General features: G+C 38.5%; 1 protein-coding gene across 1 annotated transcript; it reads left to right on the top strand.

The window, feature by feature from the left end:
- The first annotated feature begins 58 nt into the window (after positions 1-58).
- Positions 59-27,775, top strand: LOC148873302 (selenoprotein family protein). The gene is made up of 4 exons (XM_088962969.1): positions 59-685; positions 11,359-11,417; positions 26,708-26,889; positions 27,415-27,775. The coding sequence occupies exons 1-4, from the start codon at positions 532-534 to the stop codon at positions 27,488-27,490; spliced, it is 471 nt and encodes a 156-aa protein (XP_088819095.1). The 5' UTR covers positions 59-531; the 3' UTR covers positions 27,491-27,775.
- Positions 27,776-27,980: the final 205 nt, after the last annotated feature.

The following is a 27,980-nucleotide window of genomic DNA, read 5'->3' as shown; positions in this document are numbered from 1 at the left end:
AGCTTGTACGCCCGATTGGCACTCTTATAAATAGTGATGGATATAAATATATATAGATAATATATAGGTAAGGATGTTAATTGGACAGGATTTGGTCCAATTTGAGCCGGTCGAATATAAATCTATTACAAATAGATCATATTCAATCTAATCCGATCTAATGAACATTTCGGACTCTGATGTAATTTAATGTCTGGAGCGGTCAATGTCAGTATGTTAAAATTGATTTTAATTTAGATATATTGCAAGACAAAAACTGGTCCATTACACTCGTATTATTTATATTCTATCAATCTGATCCAATCAAATATAAATCCATTATCAATAACACGTCCAATTCAATCCAATAAAAACTTTTGGATCATTCAATCAAATCAATTTTAATTTAGACGGCTCCAACCCAATACCGGTCCATGAACACCCCGCATTTTAACGTTGTCATAGATTCCTTCCGGATCCAGGTCTTTCTGATTATCGGCAATTCAGCGTTCTGCGGACGTCAGAGCGAACACGAGAGAGAGAGAGAGAGAGATGAGTCTGCATCTTGCACTAAAACTTCTATTATTTCTTCTTCCTTTGGTTTCGGGGGAACAGCTTAGCTCCAAAGAATGCGAGAATCTAGGGTTTACGGGTCTTGCTCTCTGTTCCGACTGCAACACGTTTGCCGAGTATGTCAAGAACGAAGGTATATATTCCTTTCCTTTCCTTTTGAATTGGTATTCTGGATTATGTGCTTCTGAATTCAGCCATCATTTTTTAATTATTTTTAACAATTCATATATTGGGGCGTTGATCTTGCTTCATTCTGAACGAAATTGCGGTAACTCCTGCTTGATTTTTAGGGCTTCATGGTATAGACTATGAAGTTAGTTCATCGAACAGATCAGGTTATCTTCCATTTAACTTAATTAAAGTTTGTTTAACAAGGTTTAGAGGGTCAGAATATATGGATAAAGAAAACTGTCTTGTTTCTGAGGAGGATACTAGAATGGAAGTTTAAGTGGATTTTTAATTTTTCAGCTTTATTGTACTCTATCGTTTCTTTATTGGAAAAGGTTTGGCAATTGATGTCATCGCTCTTCATTAGGTCCCTTTCATCCCTTCTGTGACTTGTCTCTTCTTCGTGCGATGAACTTGAAGTATGCTCATTGTACATGTACATGTATAAATAAGCATGTATATGCATTTATGCAAAGACCCAGGGTTGTCGATTTGTGGGGAGTGTTTGCAGTCGGGTTGCTTCCATGAGCTAAAATTTTATCTTAAGAGCATACTACATTCTTACAAGCCTCTCCTTATGTCTAAAGTTTACTGCCTCATCATTCATGTTAAAAAGGCTTCTATAATAAGCTTTTCCATTTTCTTTTTCTATAAGAACTTTTGGAATTCAATAAAGACAAACTGTTGGTGTGTGTCAAATAGATAGTGGTATGTTGAGGTCCTTGATGATGCTAGTAAACAACTTTATGCAATTCTTATATCCTTTGCCATAAACACATGTTGAACCCATGAAAAGACGCACCATGAGACAGAGACGGACATGTCTTTTCAATGGATCCACCTTGTCTATAAGGCACTGAAGAATTCCAAGAGTTATATGAAATTGTCTACTTGCATTTCCCTATTATATTAATTTGTTAAATACTATTCCTATCTGCAAATGTCCCAATGAAAATATGTAGATGTTTTGCACACAATGCTTGATTACTTTTTTGACATTATTGGAATTCATTATTCTTTTTTATTGTTCAACCCATTGGAAAGAGCTTTCAGTCATTATTGCAAATGATTAAGTGAGGTTATGCATTATCTGGATGCCCTAACAGTTAGCTGCAGCTAACCTGATGAATTTATTTTTGATGAATACAGAAACCTCCTTTTTAATATCTCAATGTCATTCTTAGCACAGCAAGATATACTAGTTCTTTCTTCTCTACTTTTGTCATAGGGTTGAAGAACTTGTTCTTCTTTAATTAATACACCCAAGTTGTTGGATCCTTTCATTTGAGTATGCCAGAGCAGTACTAAATAAGGACATGTGGCTTAGGATATGATATTTTAAAATATTATTTGTAAGGACTAAATAAGCCCTAGTTTGCATCTAAAGAAAAAGGAGAGATGCTCTACTTCATGCTTAGATACTTATCAAAATAGAGATCACAAGGGTTCTTTTGTGGAATAACCAGATGTGGATACTCTTATAAAAAATCCAGATGTGGGAGCTGATTCCTTTACCCAAAAGGCAAGGAACTAGTGGGCTGTAAGTGGGTATACACTATGAATTTCATGGCAGATTGTTCAGTTGAGAGGTTCAAAGCTCATCTTGTAGCAAAAGGGAATGTTCAGACCTGTGATATTGATTACTAGGATGCATTTGCTCTTGTGGCGAAAAATGAACCCTTTTTGTGCTATTCTTTTTTTAGTTGTGTACTATTCTTGGCCTTTACAGCAATGAACTTTAAGAGTGCCTTCTTCAATAGTGATTTGCAAGAGGAGCTGTATATGGAATTTCCACATGGTGTGTGTAGGTGTAGCCTAGATCGTCAAGGAAAAGTGGTGATTGCCAGAAGTAAGATTGGAGAGGAATAGTTTTCAACTTAGGTAAATCTTGGGGGTTGCTGTGGGGAACAAGGCACACTTGTAGTAGTTGGAGAGAGTAGGGTTGATAGGAGCAAGGTTCAAAATTTCAATACGGTATGGCCTGTATTGGATGTATTGTATCTTTTTGTGACCATTATTACCTTTAAGGCATTTTAAGAAAGTACTGTTTTTAAAATTAATTACATAAAAGGCCCCAATGAAATTTTGAAAAAAACCAAAAAGAATATAAGGTGTGAGGTTCAAAGTACTGATACAACCCTTTTGCCATTAGGGTGTATTGATATTTTGAACCTTGGATGGGAGGACATATCTTAATGAGACAAAGGTATTGATGTTGGAGAAACAAATGGGGTTACCATTACAACATGGAATCATGGATACGACAACAGGGGCATTGATGATGAAGCTCGAGGTGAAGCCAAGTTCTAGGGATGGTTTATGGGTGGAAATGCTATGTCAAAGGATGGATGCAAGAACTTCTTGTTGGTGGTAGATAAGGAAGGCAAAGAGCATCACAGGAAGTTCCTTAAATCCTGCCTGGTTGCATTTATTGGTGGATGAGGTCTAGAAGTGGGTGGTTGGGAAATGGGGTTAGCATTTGGGATTTAGGTGTGCAGGATGCTGGAATTGCTTTTCTTCTAGATGCTCCCATCTAAAGCTGTAGCTCTTTGTATATGGAATACTGAGCCTTGGAGTATTGCTTGGGAGTTGTTGCATCTACTTCTGTGGGAACCAAAGGAGAGCTGTCAGTTGGAGTTATGGAGGCTAGAGTATTTATGGTTAGTGTGTTGGGCCTACCTTTTCATCTATGGAGTGAAGAGGTGGTGGAATGGGTTGGTGACTGAGTGACTCGTTTGTGGGTTATATCGGCACAAATTACTCAAGGAGAGCAAATCAAATAGTTGAAAAACTTGGTATTAGATGGAGAGACTTGCAATATTTGTGGTTAATTGATGTAGGACCAGCTGAGTCTAGTCCTTAGAGAATGTTGAATGGTCTTCTTTGATCAGACTTTTATGGATGTTGGTGTCTTTAATGGCTTCTTGAAGGAATAAGAGAGAAAATAGGGAGAGAAAGAAGAGAGAAAATACCTGGAATCACTCACAAGGTACCTAAAATCACTCTAGGGCATGGGAATCACTCACCATAGTTGTTCTGGGCAATTCTGTAAATAGTGAATAGTTTTTGATTGGGCTTTGTTTTGTGCCCACAACTCTCTGTTGTATCTCTATTTTTTAATCTAAGGAATCAATTTTATGTTGCTGATCAAATAAATAAATAAATAAATCACTCACCATAGTTACCATAAGCTGAAGAAAACTCAGTAAGCTTCATTGCCTTCGTGTAAAATGTCCATACATATCTATAGACTTTAAACTCATAATAATCCTAGGAGTCAAACTGTTAGACTCATAATAGTCCTAGGAGTCAAACTGTTAGACTCAATAATCCTAGTAGGACTCAAACTAAGCTGTCATATCCTATTTCAATTCAAAGAAGACTGAATAACTCTAATCCTACTTATGCAATGACTCTGAAATAAACAAACTATAAATATACAATCAAACCCTATTATTGGACCCTACAAAACAGTTGTAAAATGGCAAAAATACCCTTGGTGTTCAATTCAGTCCAAATCCCAGGTATCATCACTATGCCATATGAGGACCTGTTTTAAGGCCCTCTTCTTTCTAGAATAAGTCTTCAAGGGTACTCATTGATTCCTATCATCTATCCCTGACTTGAAAGAACTTGACCCTGACGAGTTAAAGGCATGATACCTTTCATAAAGGTTTGGGTTGAGACGATGAAAGTCTTTAGCAGTGATCCGAGAACTCTTAGACATAGGCTTGCCTTTCCACTTACAAAGAATTTCTGATATCTTCCTATAGTAGTAGATATTATTTCCTCATCTAAAGCATCCTTTGAAATGTCATTTGTAGCTGCAATAGTTGGCAAATTAGGTATACGAGTCTTAAAAGAATCCACATGTCCATGGTAAGGAGTCATGTCCCCAACATTGAGGATAGGACTAATTCCCATGTTATTTGGCAACTCTAGAACATTAGAACTTGTCTTCTTGATGATTTTGTAAGGACTTGCACTCCTTGAGTGGAGCTTCTTGTACACACCTTTAAGAAGACACTCTAGTCATATACATACCATAACCATGTCTCCCTATTGATAATTTGCCAACCATCAATGAATATCAGCTCTAGCCTTGTATAAATCATTGTTCAATGCAAATTTTTCCTAATCATCATGTTTCTCTCTTATGTGCCTAGCAAATTTGCTTCAATGCTAATACATGTATTTGGTGGTAAGGTAACTAAGTAAATTTGCCGCTTAGTCTGAATACTAGTCACTACTTCAAATGGACTTCTTTTTGTGGATCTATTTATTGAGATATTATAAGCAAATTCAGCTATTTTTCATTGGAATGGTAACTTCATTACTACAAAATTAAGATACAATTGTCAACCCCTAAAATAATTGTTGAGACCAAGTAATTTGAATTACAAAGCTGTCCAGGAAAAACTTTCCCTCACTGTCCCTTGTTTGTCTAAGGTATCAGCCAGACCATTAGCTGATCTTCTTATTCACTTGAAGCCTGCATCAATCTCTTGTTATATTGAGAATTTCCCGTATGGGCTATTGATACATCCATGCTCCCAACTTGCCTGATTGCAGCCAGTCCATTAACAATTTAGAGTCTCCTTCTATCTCAACTTGGTGTAACCCCAATTGTTTGGCCATTTTACACCTTGAAGCCAATGATCCAGGTGCGCCTAGGCACACAGGCAAGGCACATTTTAGAGTAGGCGCCTCACCCAAGTCCTAGGCGCAACACTTTCAAAAGAAAGGCGCACACCTGGTGTGCCAAGATGTGCACCTGATGCACCTTGCGCCTTAGCCTAGGCGTGCGCCTTTTGAAAAATTTACACCTTTTTGCTTTTTTTTGAACCTAGCGGCTGCGCCGGGGGCTCCGAGAACCCCTTATTTGTTAATGTTGTTCATTCATTCATGTTAATAAAACATCTTCTTAAAAGGCAATTAAAATTATAAAATCATTATTTTTTGTGTGAGAATTAAGAATTTAAGACCCTAACATGGACTTGTTTGGGCTTGCTTCGAGGGGCATGGCACAAAAACGACTTGTAGAATTAGGAATGTAATATGTTTTACATCACATTAATTACTTGAGGTAATGCAATTGAGGAAAAAAAGAGATCGTGGGCTTTTGCATGCTTGGTTTTGTTTTTAAATTTTCATTTGAATTGCTTTACATGTCATGTTTATGTATTTTAATTTTAGATAATAGGTTTTTGAAAACATTAATTTCAAAATTTAAGTTTATATTTCTTATTAATATTATGCTTAATATTTTTTATTTTTTTTTGCATTTTTTGGATTTTAGGTATTTTTTGAATTTTTGATTTTTTAGCTTTTTTTTTTTTTGTATTTTTGCACCTTGCTTCAAAAAGGCACACACCTCGCCTTGAACCTTGTGCCTCGGGCGCAAAGTGGCCTTTGTGCCTTTTTTGCACCTTGCGCTTTTAAAACACTACTTGAAGCAGAGCCATCACCTCCACTCTCAGTGAATCTCCCACCCTTATTGGCTTAGAAAACATACCAACAATTCTCCCATCTCCATCTTTGAATACTCCCCCTATACTTGAAGGCCCTGGGTTACCTCTAGAGCTCCCATTAAAGTTCAACTTTATTCTTTGTTGTCTTGTAGGGGACCATAGTTCCTACACAATAGGTTTTATGGATGTTATAGATGCCACCACTCCCTAATTCCTAAATATGTCCTCAGTTGGGAAATCTTTAAAGAAATGTAGAGTTTTCAACCAATGGATAGTCATAACGGTTATCCTTTCTATAGTTGCCTCCTTGGATTTCTCCACTCCTTTAAAAATCCTGTTGTTTCTTTCTTCCCAAACTGACTAGAGTATAGATGCTCTTGTGGCTCTCCACATAAATCTACCACGTTTCTTTAGTTGCCCAAAGAAGCTTGGGTTAAAAAGGCTTACCACATCCGGGGGAGGTGTCCACCTGCAACCAAATAGAGAGGAGAACCAGGACCAAATAAAGTGCACAAAAGGACAAGGTATTAATAGGTGTGTGGTTGTCTCACTAGAACCTAAGCAGAGGCTACAAACATGGGGTGAAAGGCATAAATTTGGCCTTTTTCTTTGCAACACATCCGGAGTATTGATTTTTTGAAGAACCACCTCCCAACAAGAAGCCCGAATTTTTGGAGGTAAAAGGCTACACCATACCTCCTTTGATGAAAAGTTCCTTGCAAGGTTATTTGATTGAATGAGGGCATTAAAGAAAGAGGAACAAGTGAAAACACTAGATGGGGGAGTTTTCCAAATTCTATTATCCACACAAGACTGATCCAAAAAGGTCGACCCTAAAAGGGTAACTAGTTCATCCACCATTGCCATTTCCAACTCCCTTAGACCTCTCCTCAATCCCAAGTTCCAGGGATTATCAATAAAAATTGAGGAGATCACTTTTCTTTTATTTTTTGACAACGAATAAATAGTAGGGAAAATATCACTAAGGGGACACTCTCCAACCCAAACATCTTCCGAAAACAATACTTTGTTTCCTGCATATGCATCAAGTTTAAAGTAAGGAAGGACTCTCTCCAACCCTAGGATCAACTCCTGCATCCCAACCATTGTCTGCCAAACTATGTATGCTACCAATCACTCTATCCATAGTCTATCCTATTCCAACGACCACCTCTATAGCCATTTCCCAATAATGCCGTGTTTCTCATCCTGACATTTTCCATCCCTAGGCCTCTTCATCTCTACTTATAGAAACTACCTCCTACTTCACTAGGTGATCCTTCTTAGAGTCTTCTGGTTCCCAAAAGGAAGTCCTTCATAATATTCTCTAACTTGTTTGCCACTTTCACTGATACCTTGAAGGTAGATAGGAAATACACAGGTAAGTTAGTCAATGTTGATTTAATTAGAGTTACCCTACCTCCCAGGGAAATGTAATTCCTTTTCCACTTTATAAGTTTCTTTGTAAATCTCTCAATCATTAGATACCAGAAGCTCTCTATATTTGAATTTCCTCCCAATGGTAGTCCTAGGTATTGTAATGGCCATTCCCCCACCTCACACCCCAAGAGTCTCGTTAGCATATCCACCTCCTCACTACCTAAATTTACCCCTACCACACAACACTTAACCCAATTTATGCACTGTCCTTTTTAGGTTCACAAACTCTTCTTTCTTTCTTTCTTTCTTTTCTTTTTTTTTTTTTTTTTTTTGATAAATCTCTTCTTCTTTCACCTCACAAAACAAAATAATATCATCTGCAAATTGTAGATGTGTAACCACCACTTCCTCCCTTCCAACTCTCCATCATCTAATCATGTTATTAGCATATGCCCTTACAATCATTTCACTCAGGACATCATTACTTAGGTAAAAAGAAAGCAGGTAGAGGATCTCCTTGTCTAAGGCCCCTTTTAGCAGGAAGAAATCTCTAGCTACTCCATTCACCAAAATCGAGAAATGGCATGAAGAAATACATGTAGAGGCTAAGATCCAAAATAAAAGAGTGGAATAAGGATCAATTTGGAGGAATTGAAGAAGAAAAAGTGAGTCTAAGTTCTAGGATAGAAGAGTTGGATGAGAAAGAATCTCAAAATGGTTTGCTTGAGGAATGATATAGAATAGAGGAGACAATTAAAAAAGGACCTGGAAGAGGTACTACTGAGAGAGGAAACGAGTTGGAGACAAAAATCGAGGCACAAGTGGATTCAGGAAGGTGATGGAAATACTAGGTTTTTTCATGATGTGGCTAATGGGAGGAAGAGAAGAATTTTGTGTCTAAGCTAGAGATTGGAGGGGAGGTGTTCAATAACTAGGAGTATATTGCCAGGAAGTTTGTGGACCACTTGAAACCGATTTGTAATAGACCCCTGAATGAAAGGAGAGAAATAGAAGGGATAGATTGGCCAAGAATGGATGAAGAAAAGATGAGGTGGCTGGAAAAGAATTTTGAGGAAGAAGAGATTAAACACACGATGTTCCTAATGGATAGATCGAAAGCTCCAAGCCTAGATGGATTCACTATAGCATCTTACCAAGATCATTGGTAAAGATGATCTGTGTGATGTCTTTAAGGAGTTTGTAGATCAACAATTAGTTAGTCGAGGCATTAATGCTACTTTTTTTGGTGCTAATCCCAAAGAAATCTGATGCAATCCATCCTAAAGACTTTAAACCGATTAGCTTGATGACAAGTATTTATAAAATTCTGGCCAAGGTTCTTTCTTTGAGGATTAAAGAATCCCTCCCCTCCATCATTAGTCAGGCACAAGGGGCTTTCATTCGAGGACGAAAAATAGTTGATCAGATTTTGATTGCAGATGAATGTGTGGAGGAGATGAAGAGATCCAAGCAAAGATGCTTTGTTTGTAAGCTAGACCTTGAGAAAGCTTATGATTTGGTGGACTGGCAGTTTCTAATGGAGGTTTTGAGGAAGTGTGGGCTTGGGGAAAGGTGTAGTTGGATGGTTGGGTGTGTTAGAATTTGTCATTATTCCATCTTGGTAAGTGGGGTGGCATGGGATTTTTTTTCCACTTGGTAGGGGTTTAAGACAAGGGGATCCTCTATCACCTTTCCTCTTTACTTTGGCAGCCGATGTCCTCAGTTGTATTATCATTAGAGCTGATAGGGAAGAGATTATAAAAGGATGGAAAATAGGCAGAAACCAAATTCCGGTGACCCATCTTCAGTTTGTAGGTGACTTGATGATTTTCTGTAATGGAGGCTATAGTGAGAAGGTGGGAAACCTAAAGGAGTTGAATAAAACTTTTGAAGAAATCTCCCATTTGAAAATCAACTTAGAAAAGAGTTGCATAGTGGGGGTCAACTTGGAGATGTAGGATATTGAGGCTATTGCAAGTTTTCTTGAGTGTACTATATCCTCTTGGCCTATGCCCTATTTAGGGCTTCCATTAGGGGCAAATCCTAGGGAGAGTAGGTTCTGGACTCTAGTCATAGAGAAATTTGAAAAGAGGTTAGCTTTGTGGAAAAAGAATTATATCTCATTGGGTGGAAGGATCACCTTGATAAGAACTACCCTCACGAATCTACCTACCTATTATCTCTCTGTCTTTATGATATTGCCTAGGGAAGCGAAGAAATTAGAAAAATTGATGAGAGACTTTCTTTGGGAATCGGGAGAGGGTAAAAAAGATCATTTAATCAGATGGGTGATTGTGGGTAGAAGCAAAGATGAAGGGGGATTAGGCCTAGGAAATGTGGTAAAAAAGAATCTGGCATTGTTGGGAAGTGGTTGTGGAGGTGGCCCCTAGAGCAAGAGAGGCTTTTGCGTGATGTGGTGAAGAGTATTCATGGGTGCCCAGAGAATGGATGGGATGTTGGTGCATCAAAGGGGGCTAATATGGCAACTCCATGGAAGGAAATTCACAAAATTCTCCCGCAGTTCGTCAGTCATGATGTTTACTCTAGTAATTTTGTTCGGTCTTGAGAAGATATTTGGGCAGGGGATCTTCCTTTTAAATACCTTTTTCCATCATTATTCTCTGTTTCTTTGTATAAAAATGAGGTGATTTCAAAATTCCTTCCATGTTAAACCCATCGGCCTTGACTTGGGATTTTGGTTTCCGTAGAGGGTTAAGGGATAACGAAATCCAGTGTTTGTCTAATTTGCTTTGTCTCCTTGAAAAGGTTTGGTTGGAGCTCTCGAAGCCAGATAAGAGGATTTAGGCCCCTCATCCAAAAGTTTTTTTTTTTTTTTGTTTTTCTTTTTTTCCTGCTTTAGGAGGTTGGTTCACAGGTACAACCTTTGTAACTTCATGGTATGCCCATGGATTGGCTAGTTCCTATTTGGAAGGTTGCAATTTCTTAACCACCGCAGTTTTTACTCTTGTTAATAGTTTAGCACATTCTTTGTTACTACTATTACTATGGGGTCTTGAAGCACAAGGAGATTTTACTCGTTGGTGTCAACCAAGTAACTTGATGTTGATAAATCCTTGAATCTAGAAATTCATTTCGCTTCGGACAATTGAACCTTTTCAAACTGTTTCTTTTTAAGAACCAAACTTCTCATGGAGTCAAATTTTCATCAGTGCCAACGATAGACAATAACTCCATTGTGCTCTCCAAAGAGCAACTCTTCTCAAAATCTTAAAAGGTGCTGAGTTGGAATCCCATTCCATTCTAAGTCACTTTGCAACTCTCCCTCTCAACAGGTTTTCCCTTTCAAAGAAGTCTGGTGTAGGCTAGTTCCCCCTAAGGTTATGGCTTTATGTTGGGAAGTGTGCCATGGGAAAGTTAACACTATGGATAACCTACAAAAGAGAAGACCCTTTCTCTGTATCTCACAGATGTGCCTAGTAAGTTTGAGTTTGAAAATATTGCCTATTGGGTTGAGTGATACTAGCATCATTAACAAATGATCTATTTTTATCTTCGGGTTTTTCTTTAGGATGGGATGTTAAACCTCCTTTGAAAGGATTGTACATGTGGAAGGTCAAACATAACTCCAAGAAGAAAGGAACTCCACAGTTATTAGGGATAGATGATTCCACTTGGGGGGATCTAATAGAAGAACTTCACTATTTTCTTTGCTTCTCTCAAGAGAAATATTTTGTGGTCATACCTCTTGATTTGGTTTCTCGTTGATATGTAAAAACATAATTAAACAATTCCACAAATTATTTTATACATTTGCTTTAATGTGCAGAATTGGTATCAGATTGTAAGAAGTGTTGTACAGAAGATTCTGATGATTCCATGAGCAAGGTATGAATATGAACTACTTTATGTGGATAGAAGTTTCCTACTGATTCTTGAATGCTTTTATACTGTTTTTTTTTTCTGTGTCGTTTTATTCTTATTTGTAAATGTTTTAGTTTAAAAGTCTCTCTCTCTCTCTCTCTCTCTCTCTCTCTCTCTCTCTCTCCAATGGTTGTTTTAGCTTTATGTGTAACTGGTTGAACTTAAATTTTTTATATGTGCTCGGCTCAGACATTTGAAATTATGAAATATTGGTCTTGGTGGGAATATGTCCATTAACATGTTAGAAATGTTGTATGAAAATTATTGTAGAAATTATGAATGCGATGGAAACATTGTGAAATAAATGGAAATATACAACGGTATTTTATGAATAAAAGAGACAGATACACTCTTTCAGATTACTATCTTGTTCTCAACCATCAATCAAAACAAAGAAGCTAAGGTTAAACTACATAATAGAGTAAATTCAAGCAAAATTTGAACTCACAAAATGTGCAAATGGTTCTAATAGATCAATCAAATAATCTATTGCACAAATGGAAACTAAGAATTAACATCACATTCAGAAAGAATTTTGAGCTGGCACAAAGTTGTCATCATCTCCATTATTGCCAATTCTTCATGTTATAATACCGACTCATGTACTCTTCCACATGGTACTGGTAGTTTTCACAAGAGGAATGTGTTCGTTCCAGTAATATTTTTGTCGGTCTCATGGAAATGGAAGTATGTCATGGGAATGTTAGGAAGTATGCTGACATTTGTAAACCCTTCTTAGAGCATCTTCATGCCTCACTTTTTCATTATTTTTTATCCATAATACTTCATTGTTTCATCCATTTTTTTAATCATCTCAGAATATTTCATTACATCTGACAGAAGCAGTTAAAGGGATTTAAAAGACCTTACCTTTTCCTGAAAAAGAAAAAAATAAAATAAAAAGGTTTAAAAGAACTAGTAATGTTTGGTACATTCTTTTTTTTTGATAATAATGTTTGTTTGTTTGTTTGGTACATTCTCCTACATAATGTTATAATTATCAATGCTAACCATTAAATCAGAAGGAAGATCTTAGCAGATGACACTTAATGGACATTCAATACTAGAAAGGATTGAAGGATGAGATTAGAAATAGGTTCATTTTGATAACCTAGGACTAGCTCCTATGGGTGACAAGATGAGGCAAAGTAACCTAAGATAAGATGATTGGTTATCTTTGTAGAAAGGATTGGATGTAAGTATAGGGTAGAGGGTTTTCAAAAGAGTTAAGTTTAAATGGACAAGGGTTGAAGTAGGGCTGTAAATGGTATTTGATTGTCTAAAGATAGTTTTCAAGGTGCAAAGGCAAGGCTAGGCGACAGGGGTGCCTTGTCGCCCAGTCACCTAGGTGTTGCCTAGGCAATTGATTTTTTTTAAAGTACCTAAGGTAGTTCCCTAGGTTCCATAACCATATTTCCTTAATGGTTATCCACAATTTTCATTAGAAAAGTATAAATTTAATGTTAAAGTATAGAAAATTGACATACTCATAAGAAAAAGAAGAAAGAAAAGAAAATCCAAAAAATATGGGGGCTCGCTGAACCCCTATTTTGTTATAGGAAAAGAAGAAAAGAAAAAGTGGAAGAAGAAGAAGATAAATTAAGTATTTAGCAAGAAGATATGTTGATTAGACACACTTTTAAGTTCTTCCTTACTGGTCCAGATTTTGAAGTCTTTGAGGACTAAATAAAGTATGCAGCAATGTTTGTGTTGATTAAATCCTAAAATTAATATTCTAGTTTAAATCCTAAAATTAAATCCTAAAAGAGATTAGTGTGTAAATACACAAAATGAACATTTTAGTTTAATAATGTCTATTTTGTAATTATAATCTCAAAAAATTAAGACCATAAAAGTATTACACAATGTCCAAAACTTCTTGGCGATTAGGCGAGGCGAGCCTCCAAGGGCAGTGCCTTGTCACCTAGGCTTCGCCTTGACAACTATGTGTCTAAATTCAAATTCAAATTAGATCATGTCAAGAGTGATCTGAATTTGATCCATTTATAATTGGATTGCATATGGATCCACCTCTATCCAATCAAATATAATCCGATGCCTTGTCACCTAGGCTTCGCCTTGACAACTATGTGTCTAAATTCAAATTCAAATTAGATCATGTCAAGAGTGATCTGAATTTGATCCATTTATAATTGGATTGCATATGGATCCACCTCTATCCAATCCGATTTGGTTCTATTTAAATACATATATTCATATATACAATTTATATTTGTCTAGTATTAATGCTGGTTTGGATATTGTATTTTTATTAAATTATCATATGTTAAACTCTCATGCAAGTAATTTTCAATCCATCATGAAGTATAATATCAAAGTCATTTCTAGTTATTTTAATAATAGTATATAGTATTTGTAGAGAACACTGATGTGGGCCCCACAGCAGTGGTCCTCACTGTGTTCGTAGGACAGCATGTGTAGTTATTTGTTTCAGTTATAGTAGTGTCAGTTTGGGTCAGTTTGTTAATTCAGTTGTCATTTATTTCAGTTTTATTTACTTTATTTATCATGCAAGTACTAAGGGCAGATCTGTCCTTTCCATTATGTACTGAACATAACCTATAAATAATAAGAGAGTGGCGGCGGCAGATCTGTTAGAATCTGTCCCTCCTTTCAACCCCTTGTGTTCTCCTGTTTCTCTTCTATTCCTTCTCTTTTCTCTCACTTTTCTTCTGTTTTGTAAACCTAAAACCTATTAGGATTCAAGACTGATTACAGTCTTGATCTTCTACTTGGTATCAGAGCCTATCTAGGGCTTCTCATGTGTGTCTAGTCCAGCCGACCACATGAGGACTAGCTAGGGCTGGAAGCTTATAAAGAAGTATTCGGCGGCTGAATCTTGGAGATTACCAGGAGAGGTTCGCAGTAGTTGGGGACTTGCTGCGGCTTGCAGAGAGTTGGTAATCAGGAAGAAGCAGCGAATGTTAGGGTTTAGGTAACCCTGGAAGGCAGTAAACCGAAATCCATAAGTAAGTTTTTTATTTAGCTTCAGAGACTGCAATCAGTCGAGATAGGTTGGACCTATCTAGAAGGAGAGGCCGAACTGTTTTAAGTTTGTTTCTAGGGTTTGACTATTGGGCCGAACCCCCTTTCTCTCAGAGGTGATCAGTTTTAGGGTTTCATATTGACCCTACGATAGGTCCCACTTGTACGGACTGCTTGGAGAGTGCAGTTGAGCATTTATTTCAAACCTACAGTTGAAACCCTAATTCTGCTCTCGCAACAGTGGGCCCCACAATAGTGATTTCAGAAAATAGCATCTCAGATTGCTCTTCTAGAGGATAAAACCTTGACAGGCTGCCTGGTATTGTGCATGCCGATTGATTTCAGATCAGATTTGAGTTGATTTCTTGCATATACTGTGATAGGCGATTGATTTCAGATTAGATTTGGGTTGGTTTCAAATCAGATTTCAGATCAGATTTGTGTTGGTTTCATATCAGATTTCAGATCTGCTTGTTTTCACTCTGTTTTCTGGTATAGTGGCTCTAACAGTTTGTAGCCACTGATTCTTGATCAAAGATGGAGTTTAAGGGTCAGGGAGAAAGTAGTTTTGGAAACAACAGTTATGGTAGTGTATCTGAAACCAGGTTTCAGATTACAACTATGAGATTTGATGGGTCAAATTACTTGGAGTGGGCTCAATCAGCCATGATGGCTATTGGAGGAAGGGGAAAGCTGGGTTACCTCTTGGGAGATGTGAAAGAACCTTCCAAGGAGGACCCAACATACACCAAGTGGGTTCAAGAGAACTATTTGGTTACGGCATGACTGTGTAATTCTATGCAGCCACATATCAGCTGAAATTACTTGTGGGCAAAGACAACCAAAGAGATATGGGATGTTGTGAAAGAAACCTATTCCCAACCCCTTAATGTTGCCAGAGCCTATGAACTGAAGTGTGAGGTGAACAACCTTAAACAAGGAGAGAAGCCAGTTTCTGTCTACTTCTCTACCTTGAAATCCTTGTGGCATGAGATTGACCATCTAGAGACCCTTGAGTGGGAGAGTCCCAAAGATGCACAGACTCACAGAAAGCAAGTCGAGATGAATAGGGTATTTGAGTTTCTAGCTGGTTTGAATTCAGAATATGACATTGTGCGACAACAGATATTGACAAGAGATAGTGTGACCCTTTCTCAAGCATACTCTCTGGTGCATAGTGAAGAGACCAGGAGGAAAGTCATGATGCAGCCTCAACCCCCTTTCCCAGCCCTGACAGCTATTAAACCTAAGTCAGGGGGTGATCTAGAAAGGGACCGGAAGAAGGAAGATAAATGGGGCCTGGTATGTGAACATTGCAAGAAACCCAAGCACACAAAAGATACTTGTTGGAAGCTACATCCTCACTTGGTCCCAACAAAACTAAGAAATAAGAAGGGTAATGCTCATGTGGCCGTGAACACTGATTCAACATCCTCATCAGGCACATCCCTAGAGACTTTAGTTGTTGTTCGGGCTGCCCTCATACAGTTGGAAAAGGAAGTTGGGAGTTCAGCTCAGCCATCTCAGTCACCATCAACCCCTGCACATCTGCATTTGCACATTCAGGTACTCGAGCCTCAGCTTACCATGCTTCAGCTCCAGGTAATATTGACCACTGCTGGGTAATAGATTCAGGTGCATCCGACCATATGACTAGCTTGCCATCACTGTTCACTTCTTATTACTTGTTCTCTGGTCGAGATAGAGTATCCATTGCTGATGGCTCTCTTGTTCCCATTTCAGGCAAGGGGGACATCAAGCTATCGGATACTATCTCTTTATCTTCTGTCTTGCATGTTCCTAAGCTTGATACTAACCTGCTTTCAGTTAGTAGTATTACCAACCACATGAACTGTTCAGTAACCTTTTTCCCTGACCGATGTGTTTTTCAGGACTTGGAGACGAGGAAGGTGACTGGGACTGGCCGTGAGACGAACGAGATCTATCTGCTTGGAGAGAGTTCTCGTCGGGAGGAGTCAGTGGATAAGAAGTCTTTTGTTTCCCAGTCTGTGAGTCCGGTTATGCTTTGGCATAATCGATTAGGTCATTTGTCTTTTAAGTCTTTGAAGAGTCTGTTTCCTGCTTTATTTGAGTCTGTTGAGTTATCAAAGTTGAGGTGTGAGAGTTGTGAGTTTGCCAAACATTGTAGAACCTCTTATTCTTTAAGTAATAAAATGAGTAATTTCTCTTTTGATATTGTGCATACTGATGTTTGGGGGCCATATCATATCTCTTCTATGGGTGGGTACAGATATTTTCTACTGTTTGTTGATGTCCATACCCGTTTTTCTTGGGTCTATCTTATGCGTTCTCGGGATGAGGTTCCTGCTCTGACCCAAAACTTCCATAAGATGATTCTCACTCAGTTTGGGGCCAAAATCAAAGTCCTTAGATCTGATAATGCAAAGGAATACTTTGCTCAGCCATTGACCTCCTACCTTCTTAGCCATGGAGTTATTCACTAGAGCACTTGCCCTTATACACCACAGCAGAACGGCGTTGCCGAAAGGAAGAATAAGCATATCTTGGAGGTGGCTAGAAGCATTATGTTTACCTCCAATGTACCTATTCGCTTCTGGGGTGATGCCATCCTCACGGCAGTTTATCTCATTAATCGAGTTCTTTCCCGGGTTCTTGATATGAACACCCCGTTTTCCCTTTTATACCCAGACGAGGAGTTGTTCATTGTTCCCCTTAAAACCTTTGGTTGTACCTGTTTCGTTCAGCTTCTCGGGCCTCATCATTCCAAGTTTGAACCTAAGGCCTCCAAATGCATTTTCCTCGGTTATGCACAAACTCAAAAGGGTTATTGCTGCTATGATCCGGTTTCAGGGAAAATGTTTGTCTCCATGGATGTCACCTTCTTTGAGGAGACACCCTATTATCCTAGGGTTTCTCCTCAGGGGGAGAGCAATGAGAGTGGGGCTGTTTTGAGTTTCTTTCCTCAGGGGGAGAGCAGTGAGAGTGGAAGTGGGGCTGTTTTGAGTGGGGTTGTTCCTTTACCTATTCCACTAGGTAATGAAGGCTGTAGTGGTGAGGGTGGTCAGAGGGAGCAGGAGTTGAGAGTCTATCACAGGCGATGCAGGCAGGTTGATCCTAGTCATCGGCAGTCCCGACCAGCTCCAGTCCCTTCTGTGGCTCCAGATCTAGAGCCTACTGAGACACCTCCCACTGTTGCCACTTCCCCTCTTGTGGATGATCTTGATCTCCCTATTGCCATTCGCAAAGGGAAACGACATTGCACCACTTCTACAGCTCACAACATCTCATAGTTCTTATCCTATGATCGTCTATCTCCATCTTACCGGTCCTATCTCACTTCCATTGCCGATGTCCCTATTCCAAGAACAGTGCAAGAAGCCTTATCAGTTCCAGAATGGAAAGATGCAATGCAAGTCGAAATGGATGCCCTGTTGAAGATTAATACTTGGGCACTGGTTGACCCACCAAAAGGAAAGAAACCGGTGGGATGCAGATGGGTGTTCACTGTGAAGCATAATGCTGATGGCTCTATTGAAAGGTACAAAGCTCGGCTGGTCGCAAAGGGGTTCACTTAGACTTATGGTATAGACTACTTGGAGACCTTTGCCCCAGTAGCCAAGATGACCACCATCCGAGTCCTGTTATCCCTTGCAGCAAATCATTCTTGGCCCTTGTTCCAGATGGATGTTAAAAATGCCTTTCTGAATTGAGACTTACAGGAGGAGGTCTACATGCAGTTGCCTCCTAGATTCTATGATACAAAGACAGGTAAGAAGGTTTGCCGACTGAACAAGGCATTGTATGGTTTGAAGCAGTCACCTAGAGCCTGGTTTGATAGGTTCAGATTAGCCCTTGGAAAGTTTGGTTATGTACAGGCCCAGTCAGATCATACACTATTCATCAAGAGGGTGGAGTCCTCTTTGACACTACTTGTAGTATATGTTGATGATATTGTGGTGACAGGAAATGACAACCATGAGATTGAGTCCCTCAAACAGCTCCTTCATCAAGAGTTTGAGGTGAAAGATCTTGGTGCACTACGGTACTTTTTGGGTATTGAGGTTGCTAGATCCAAGCAGGGGATTTTTATCTCTCAGAGAAATAATGCTCTAGATCTGTTGGCGGAAACTGGAAAGTTGGGTGTTAAGCCTGCTGATACACCCATTGAACAAAATCACAAGATTAGTGCAGAGGGCGGGGAGCCTCTTGAAGACAAAGTTATGTTCCAACGGTTGGTTGGAAAGCTCCTATTGTCTCTGCTTCACTCGGCCAGATATCAGTTATGCAGTTAGTGTTGTTAGCCAGTACATGCACTCCCCTAGAACTTCTCACCTTCTTGCGGCAGAGAGATTATTAGCATACTTGAAGAGATGCCCAGGTAGAGGTATACTGCTCAAGAACAATAATCACATGAGGGTGGAGGTCTATACAGATGCCGATTGGGCTGGGAGTGTTGATGACAGAAGGTCTACCTCTGGATATTGTGCCCTTGTGGGAGGTAACCTTGTCTCTTGGAGGAGTAAGAAGCAGAGTGTTGTTTCCCGCTCCAGTGTTGAAGCGGAATACAGGTCAATGGCTAACGGAGTGGCTGAAATCTTATGGCTGAGGTCACTACTTGAAGAGTTGGGTATTGACTATGAAAAACCCTTAATATTGTATGTGAGAATCAGGCAGCTATTAATATAGCCCACAACCCAGTGCAGCATGATAGAACTAAACATATCGAAGTTGATCGACATTTTGTGCGAGAGAGGGTCACATCACAAGAAGTGTCTTCCGTACATCACATCTAATATGCAGCTTGCGGATATCCTCACCAAGGCTGTACCAAGGAAGAAGTTAGAGACAGACCTATCCAAGTTGGGAATGATAGATATCTACTCCCAACTTGAGGGGGAGTGTAGAGAACACTGATGTGGGCCCCACAGAAGTGGTCCCCACTGTGTTCGTAGGACAGCATGTGTAGTTATTTGTTTCAGTTATAGTAGTGTCAGTTTGGGTCAGTTTGTTAATTCAGTTGTCATTTATTTCAGTTTTATTTACTTTATTTATCATGTAAGTACTAAGGGCAGATCTGTCCTTTCCATTATGTACTGAACATAACCTATAAATAATAAGAGAGTGGCGGCGGCAGATCTGTTAGAATCTGTCCCTCCTTTTAACCCCTTGTGTTCTCCTGTTTCTCTTCTATTCCTTCTCTTTTCTCTCACTTTTCTTCTGTTTTGTAAACCTAAAACCTATTAGGATTCAAGACTGATTACAGTCTTGATCTTCTACTGTATTTCGGTCGTTTATAATCCAATTTGATTCTATTTAAATGTATATATGTTTATATGTACTTAAAATTTATATTGTATCTATTAGCAATGCTGGTTGAATGTTGTATTTTTACTAAATTATGATATGCTAAAGTCTCATGCAAGTAATTTTCAATCCATTTTGTTCATGAAGTACAATATCAAAGTTGTTTCTAGTTATTCTGATAACAGTATATGTTTTATTTATTGTTTTTAGTTTAATTTATTTATACTATTTGATATCTAATTGCAATCCAAATTCGATTTGTATCCAATATAAATTCGATGGATAAGATTCAATTTGAATTTGAATATAAACAAATCCAATTTGGATCTACCTATATCTTTTTTTTTTTTTTGAAAAATAATAGAACTTATTCTGTTGCTGGGACTATATCTGATTCGATTGGATCTGTTTGAAGCCCTAGGTTGAAGCAACTGAAAAAGACAAGTTCTGAAAACTGTCCGCTATATTTGACCTAAAGGTCAATTTGGAAAGGCCCCTAGTTCTTTGGTAATTGGTTAATTAATAACTTTGCTCGGATTGACACTGCCATGCTCAAATATATGTAATAGATTATATATGTTAATATAGTGAATTGGATGGATGGGAGTTCTTTTCTTCAACTCCACTTTTTTCCTATTTCTTTTTTTCATTTTTTTTTTTGGGGGTGGGGGGCATGGAGATGGGGGGTATAATACCTTGTCTATCTAGTAGAAGTGAATGGGCAGAACACTGACCAATGGCTTAAGAACCCAGATATCTAGCTTCAATGGATAATCATATTTTATAGGATGGTTGAAGGAGTTGTGAAGTGGTCCCTGGAGATTATGCCACTATGTCAGACTTCAGAGGCAAGAGATCTTTGTTATCCAATGTGAACCCTGCATTCCTGTTTATAGTTCCAGTCGATTCATTAGTAAATAGCTTTGAGTATTGATTAGCCATCTTTAATAGAGCTCTCATTGTCAACTTGAGGAAGTTTTTTGTAGATAGGGGTCTTAACTGTTGCCTTGGAGTCGTTCTTTTTACGAGTCTTGGTGGACTTTCTGTATGCCACATCTTTAACTTGGTACACTTTTACGATATTTTGTTTGGAAAAGGTAAGGCAAATTTATTCAAACAGAAAAGGAGAGGAATACAACAAAACCCAGACCAAAAAGACGGCCTGGGAGCAAACCAGATTAGACTCCACCAAGACAGAGAACAACTGTAGGAATGGTCTTCCACATCACTTTTCCTTTACTGCTGAGGCCTTTTAAATCTCCAACAGCACAGCAGGTCCTTGATTGATCTTGGCATAACCCAATTAATGCCCAGAACTTTCAGGAAATGTCCCCACACCAGGGAGGATGTTGGGCAGTGAATGCACAGGTGATTTGTAGTTTCTGGGGTAGAACCACACAGACCACAAGAAGGGGTCCGGAATCTGATTGCCACGTCTCTCCAGGTTAGCTCTAGTAAAAAATTTACCAAGGGCCATTGTCCAAACAAGAAAGTTAGACTTGGAGGGACTTGTTGGACTCCAAGTCTGATTGGAAGGAAAATCCGAAGTACCTGAACTGTTTAGCTTGAGGGATAAGGACATAACAGAGAAACAACCATCTGAATTCCATTTCCAGCTCCTTTCATGCTCCAAATTTTTATCTATCCTCTGATTTTGAAGCAACCCCATCAGCTCCAGAGTTTCTTCCAGCTCCCAATCAGACAAGCTTCTCTTGCAGGGGGGGGGGTCCAGATAATGGTTCCTCCAGAAAAGTTATAACTCTTAGCCACTGAGGAGTCTTGGTTAACAGCACATTGGAAAAGGAGAAGGAAAGCTTCTGCCATAGGGCCTTCCAAAACTTAATTCTATCTCCTTTGCCAACCTTAAGACTGATCTCTTCAAAGAGGGTAGGAAGATTCTTCATAATGCCTATCCAAAGAGAGCTGCCCCACTATGGAGGAGGATCCCTCGATCTCCAATTGTCCCACTCCACCCCATACTTAGGTTTTTGAAGGAAGGGGAAATCCATCATATGGATAGCCGAACCATTCATGGTGGATGGGCGAAATTTCAAAAATTTATTTTCTCCCTTCCGGGAATCGTATTTCCAGTTTTAGAAAAACTACATTTTTTAAGGATCGTTCTTACACCAAACTGTATCAGATCTGAAACGAAAAGAAAAGGAGAGCAATACCTGATATGGAATCCATATGTGTAGCTCCCAAAGTATGTGTTCACACCCAAAGAGGGTACCAAAACCCGCTTCCACTGAAGATGGCGCAGCTTGAGATGAAGAAGGATAAGCAATGCAGTCCTTCAGCAAGAAATGCAATCCAACAGCTTGGATCGAGAAAGGGAGTGTGAGCATGAAATCTGATCCGATTTTCTAGAAAAATCAGAGGTAGGAACTGATCTCTATTAGTCCAAGAAACTGGAGATCGAATTGGGGTTAAGGCGGCAAGAACAAAGGGAGAGAACTGAGAACAGAAAGGTGAATCCTAGAGCAGTTCGCCCCCCCTCTATTTATAAGCCTTAAAGATCAGCTTCTCCTAATCCAATTAGGAGTTTCCTAATCCAAATCTTTATTTGGATTTGGACTCCTTAAGTGGATAAAAGTTATCCTCTTATTCCATTGTTGATCTAAGTCCATATCCAAGCACAAATTCACCCAAGTCACATGATTGCTTAAGCTGTCATGTGACTTCATAATTAATCTAAGTAGTCATGTGACTTCTTAATTAATCTAATTAATTATGGGCCTTACAGGCTCACTTTCCTTTTTAATTGCTGGATAATTTGGCTCTCTTTGTATGGCGTGGGACCCTAACATTGAACTTCACAAAAGCCATATGGGTTCAACCTAGCTTCTGTGACAAAGCCTGGCCGAATTCACTGCTAAACATAGTGAACCCCCCGAGTCCATCAGTATGGGCTCTTAATGGGTCCGACATTTACACTAAATGGTCCTTGAGTCCACTCATCTTATGAAGGCCCAAGGACATTGGTCTTAAGTGAGATTAGCCCATCAGGTATAAAAGCCCTAAATGGTCTTACACTTGACCTCTCAACCCTTAATGATCAAACACTCCCAGACAAGAGAGGACCTCTTCCTCGGCTGCAAGGTATAGTGTTGCACTCTTTGCTCGGATGGATCCCAGGAATTAGAACTTTTTGCAAACCTTTTTCATAAAATATAATATATATATTTTCATATATATATATATATATTTGCAAAACAAATATCAATCAAGTTTGAAGTCAAATACCGGTAGTTTTAGGTTTCCATCAGAGAGAGTGCAGTCCCCGATCATTCACATTGTTCGACAAAGGGGCTGGTCCTATCACTATGATCACCCACTCAAGTGATTTCTCAGACTGCCCCAACATGCCCAGGTTTTTACCCCCTCTAAGGATCTCACTGATTGGCATATCAAAGACAACCCAATCCGACACCCAGTGCAGTACCATAATCGAGTCTAGGGGTTAGGTGTAACTTTCCAATTTTGCCCACCAGTCTTCAAAGTCTAGGGCATAATTGGAAAATGATTCGGGTTTTGTGTTTCAAACAAACACACAATACATGTGCTTTAGGTCTCACCCTGGCAACTGAGGCAAGCCACCCCAACCAACTTGGCAGCACATTAGTGTCAGCCTTGGCAAGATAAACCTCCCCAGGTCTCCAATGGCTGAGAACATTTTAAACTAGCACGAGTCTCATAAGTGTCCAGTTTAAGGGTAATAATTACATAGAAACACACCAAATTTAACACAAATCAATTATGCACTTTTATTCATTTACAATAAATGCATATGTATATCAATCTGATTGGAGCTAAGGGCATACATTGTCTAACAGTTTCTCCACCAAGCATTCCTTTCAGAAGCAAATCTCCAGATCCACTTACTGAGAAGAGCTGAATTAAACTTCTTCAGATTTCTTAATCTCAGCCCCCCTTCCTCCTTAGGGAGACACACTAGATCCCACTTGACAAGGTGTATTTTTTGTTCTTCTTCCCATAAGAAATTTCTCTGTAATTGCTCCAATCTTTTCCCTATTTTGTTTGGGATAGGGAAGAGAGAAAGAAAGTAAGTGGGTAGGTTAGAGGGGGTACTCTTCATCAAAGTTGCTCTACCCCCAAAAGAAGATATTTTGCCTTCCAAGAAGCCAATTTTTTCTCCATTCTTTCAATGACTGGGGCCCAAGCCGAAGAGGAAGACCATTTTGTCCCAAGGGGCAAACCCCAAATACTTCACCGGGAGGAACTCAACCTGGAAAGCCAATACCTTAGCACATTCATCTAAATTTGAAACTTGGCCCACTGGAATAATCTGACTATCTCTCAAATTAACTTTAACCCAGAAACCGCTTCAAACCAGCTAAGAATTCCAACAACAATCTGCAGCTGATTCAGAGGGGCATCAACAAAGCATAGGGTGTCATCTGGCAGTTGGAGGATATTGACCTTTTCCCTTTGCGGAGAGATTGCAAAGCCTTCCCAACAACCAGAAACTGTGGCCTTCTTGCTAAAAAGTGTAAGGATTTCCATGACACAAATAAAAAGCAAGGGAGAGGGTATCACCCTGTGTCAAGCCTCTGGAATTGTCAAAAAACTCCATAGACTGCCCATTAACCAAGTTTGAGAATTTAGGAGACATAATGCAGACTTTGATCCAGTTTCTCCATTGCTGCCTAAAGTTTATTTTTTCCAGCACAAAGTCCAGACATTTCCAGTTAACATGTTCATATGCTTTCTCAATATCAAATAAGTTCATTAGCAATGAGAACTGAGTCTAGCATCTGCCCCCCTGGAACAAATGCACTCTGATTGTTAGAAATCACACTGCCTAAAACCCCTTTCATTCTTTCAGCCAACACTTTAGCCATATGATTTTGTTGCTATGAAAATGGTGTAGTAAAAGTATAAAAAAAAAAGAAAAATGTTAGCCTCTTATATGGGTTATTGCCTTTAGTTATATATTTGAAAACTTTTAAAGTACGATAGTTATTGCTTTTATTAGATGCTGTTGTCATTCCATAGGGTGGGTAAGCTAAGATACCAGTAAATTTTCAGGTAATATTTACTTTGTATTTTATAATTGCATGAACAGAAAAGATTCAAAGAATTCTAGCTTGAAGAAAATTTCCCAATTTTATTAGTATTCATGAACCAGAAGTAATTTCTTTTAGTTTGATCTCTCTCTCTCTCTCTCTCTCTCTCTCTTATTCTGGGGTTTAGTAGGAGAGTTGCTAGATCCTTAATCATAGCCACTTGAATGTGGTCAAGGTGTAGGATTTTTTTTTATTTGTATAATAGTAGGGCAGTTCGAGTATTGCCCTGGCCGTCAAAACATGCATTACTTGCGAGCATATTGCATTTCAGCGAGGCAAGAGCCTTGGCATCCAGAGTGAGCACCCCTTCATATGGAACACTAGATCTATTTAGCACGTAGAAGATGGCCTTTCTAGAGTGGTTATGACCTGACACGTATTGGGGGTTCTTGGATGTGGGCAGTGTTTTATGCCTTTGGATGCCATGTATTAATGTGTTGCAATAGGATAAAATATTTACTTGAGAAATCAGCAAAGCAAGAAAAGAATCCACTTTATATGATTTCCTATTTTAAATGGCTATTTAAATCTGGGGATTTGGATGATTGGCCTATTTTATAATTAAAAAGAAAAGTGAAGATGCATAGAACTCAAAAGAAGATTCTTAGGCCTTGTTTGCAGTACTTAAAAGTAAGTGCTTATTTGTTATCTTGGGCCGGGACCGCACCAATAACCACTTATTGGCGTTTGGGAAATAAGCCCGAAATATGTACTCATTCTGAGAATAAGCATTTTTTTGAGAAACCCAAAATTCGGGCTTATTTTTAAGTGCTTATTCAATAAGCACTTCTTTCTGGGCTATCTTGGCCGTCCATGTCATTTTGAAAATATCTATACTACCCGTATTTGAAGTAAATGCTTTTTCACCAAACGCTCATGAACACTTATTAGAACATAGGCTTTCCATGGTATGGATGATGGGCCTCATATGCACCCTGCCCTGCCCCACCTCCGATTCCTCTGCACTAAAAAACATCTAATTAAAATTAAAATGTACAGTAACAACAAATACATAGTCAAAATGACAAATAAGTGACATGTGATGAAGAGAATATGGCTAAAAGATTAGAAGGGAGATGGGGAGAACTTACCTATTAAGTCTCTTTTCCTTTCTTGTTTGATTTATATAGTCGTTTGCTATGGTTTTTGGAGACTCATGTTCAACTATACTTTCAATGATTCCATGAAGGTTTATTAGTGATCCTAAAAAGTTTCCTTGATATTTTTAGATTTTTCAAATATTTAGTAAAATTAGTAAAATATCTCCAAACATTTCCCTTCTTTTTATGGAAAATTGTCCATTGAAATTGAAATTGTGAACCATGGTGCCATGTAATTCCTACTTATTGGTCTAAACTTGGCCCAATGAAAGGTTTTAGAAGGGATTGCATTTTGTTGAACCTCCTTTTGTTTATTTGCTTCATTTCTTTTAAGGGATTTAGTAGCCACATCTTTCAAAACTAGTTAAATATTTCTTGAAGTTGGTGGAGACGAGGTTAATCCATTTTCAAGATCAAATTCTTGCCTATTTAGGAAGAATTGATTCTACAACTTCTGTAGCAATTGAACAAAATCATTTGTGAACCTTCTTTTGTTGTGTAGCTTGTAGAATGATATATATATTGTATATGCATAAAAGTGAAGGCCATGTGATCTATGGTGTCTGCATCCTTTTTTTTTCATGTGTTAATATAATACCTTCTTCATGCTCCAAATTTTTAATGCTCTGTGCAAAATTAATACCGGATGTACTTTTTATGTTAGGCATATGAATGCAATGGGTTGATCTTGGTATATTCTTATTTATCAAAAAAAAAAAGGAAATCTATAATCTCTTTTAATGATGTAATTTATCTCCTTTTGCAATTGCAGATTACTTACGCTGGTGCAGTATTAGAAGTATGCATGAGGAAACTAGTATTTTACCCTGAAATTGTGGGTTTCATTGAGGAAGAGAAAGATCAGTTCCCCTCTGTCAAAGTTCAATATGTTTTCAATTCTCCACCCAAACTCGTCATGTTGGCTCATGATGGTCAACATAAGGAAACCGTTAGGTAGGTTTGTCATGTCTTCTAGCTGGTTTACTTCATTAAATGTTGACACAAAATGGGCCATCTGGACTGCTGAAAATTGGCTTATGGCATTTAGTGGAAGGCCTCCTCTGTTTGGGCCCTGTTCATTAACCTTCAGGAGGGCTTTCTTGGCAATCCAAAAACAAGCAGCATAGCCCTTTGTTTAAAAAAATCAATCATGGAATTGATAAAGCCAACTTTGTTTTTTCCTACTCATCCATGGTAAAGAAACTACAATCTAGTTGTTTTATCTATTATAATTTTCCATACAATGTAGTCTGCTAAAATTGATGATGCAAATATATTTGATCGTCCAAACGTTAACCTTGTTGCTATTTTCTTGCCTTTTAATCCCCTTTTTATATGTGGCTTTAGACCTTTAGTTCAGGAGTTCAGGTGGTTTCACTAGTTTTCATATTTCACTCATTTTTTTTCTTTTTTTTAAATGTTTTAAAGCTATAGTTTATTTCATTTTACTTATATTGCCTTGGTTTATCTTATTTGCAGAGTTGACAACTGGAAACGTGAACATTTGCTGCACTTCCTAAGAGAGAAGGTCAACCCTAGTTCATCTGCAATTTGAGACCAGATCAAATTAAGCCTTGTTTATCTGCAATTAATCCTCTTCGTTCTGCTTGATCTTATTATTAATAATTTTTTGGGGGGTTTCATTTTAAATGGAAAATCACCTCAGCTCTTGATTAAGATATATAGATCAAAACTCAAAAGCAGTGGACTTCCATATTAGAAAGGCGAGAGGATTATAAATTCGTACCTATAATGTTGCCAGTTCCTTAATTGACTACTAGGAGTAGACAAGACCTTGAAGACTCACCTAAATTTGATATCATTGCTCGTTATTTAGCAATACTGGATTTGACAATTGTGGAACCTTTAACTAGGGCTGTTCGCATATAAATCCAAACCGACCAAACTGATCAACCCAGCCCGACCCAACCTGAGTTGGTTTTTTTCACTACGGGTCGGTTTTGGGTTGCAAAGATAATTAAATCGATAATTTGGTTTGATTTTGGTTTTTATGTGTGAAAACCGAATTGAAACGAACCGAGTTA

This window comes from Nelumbo lutea, chromosome 1 (genome assembly GCF_056320005.1).
Source record: "Nelumbo lutea isolate HS-2025 chromosome 1, American lotus-T2T, whole genome shotgun sequence".
NCBI classification, from domain to species: domain Eukaryota; kingdom Viridiplantae; phylum Streptophyta; class Magnoliopsida; order Proteales; family Nelumbonaceae; genus Nelumbo; species Nelumbo lutea.
This window is presented reverse-complemented; position numbering and strand designations above follow the sequence as displayed.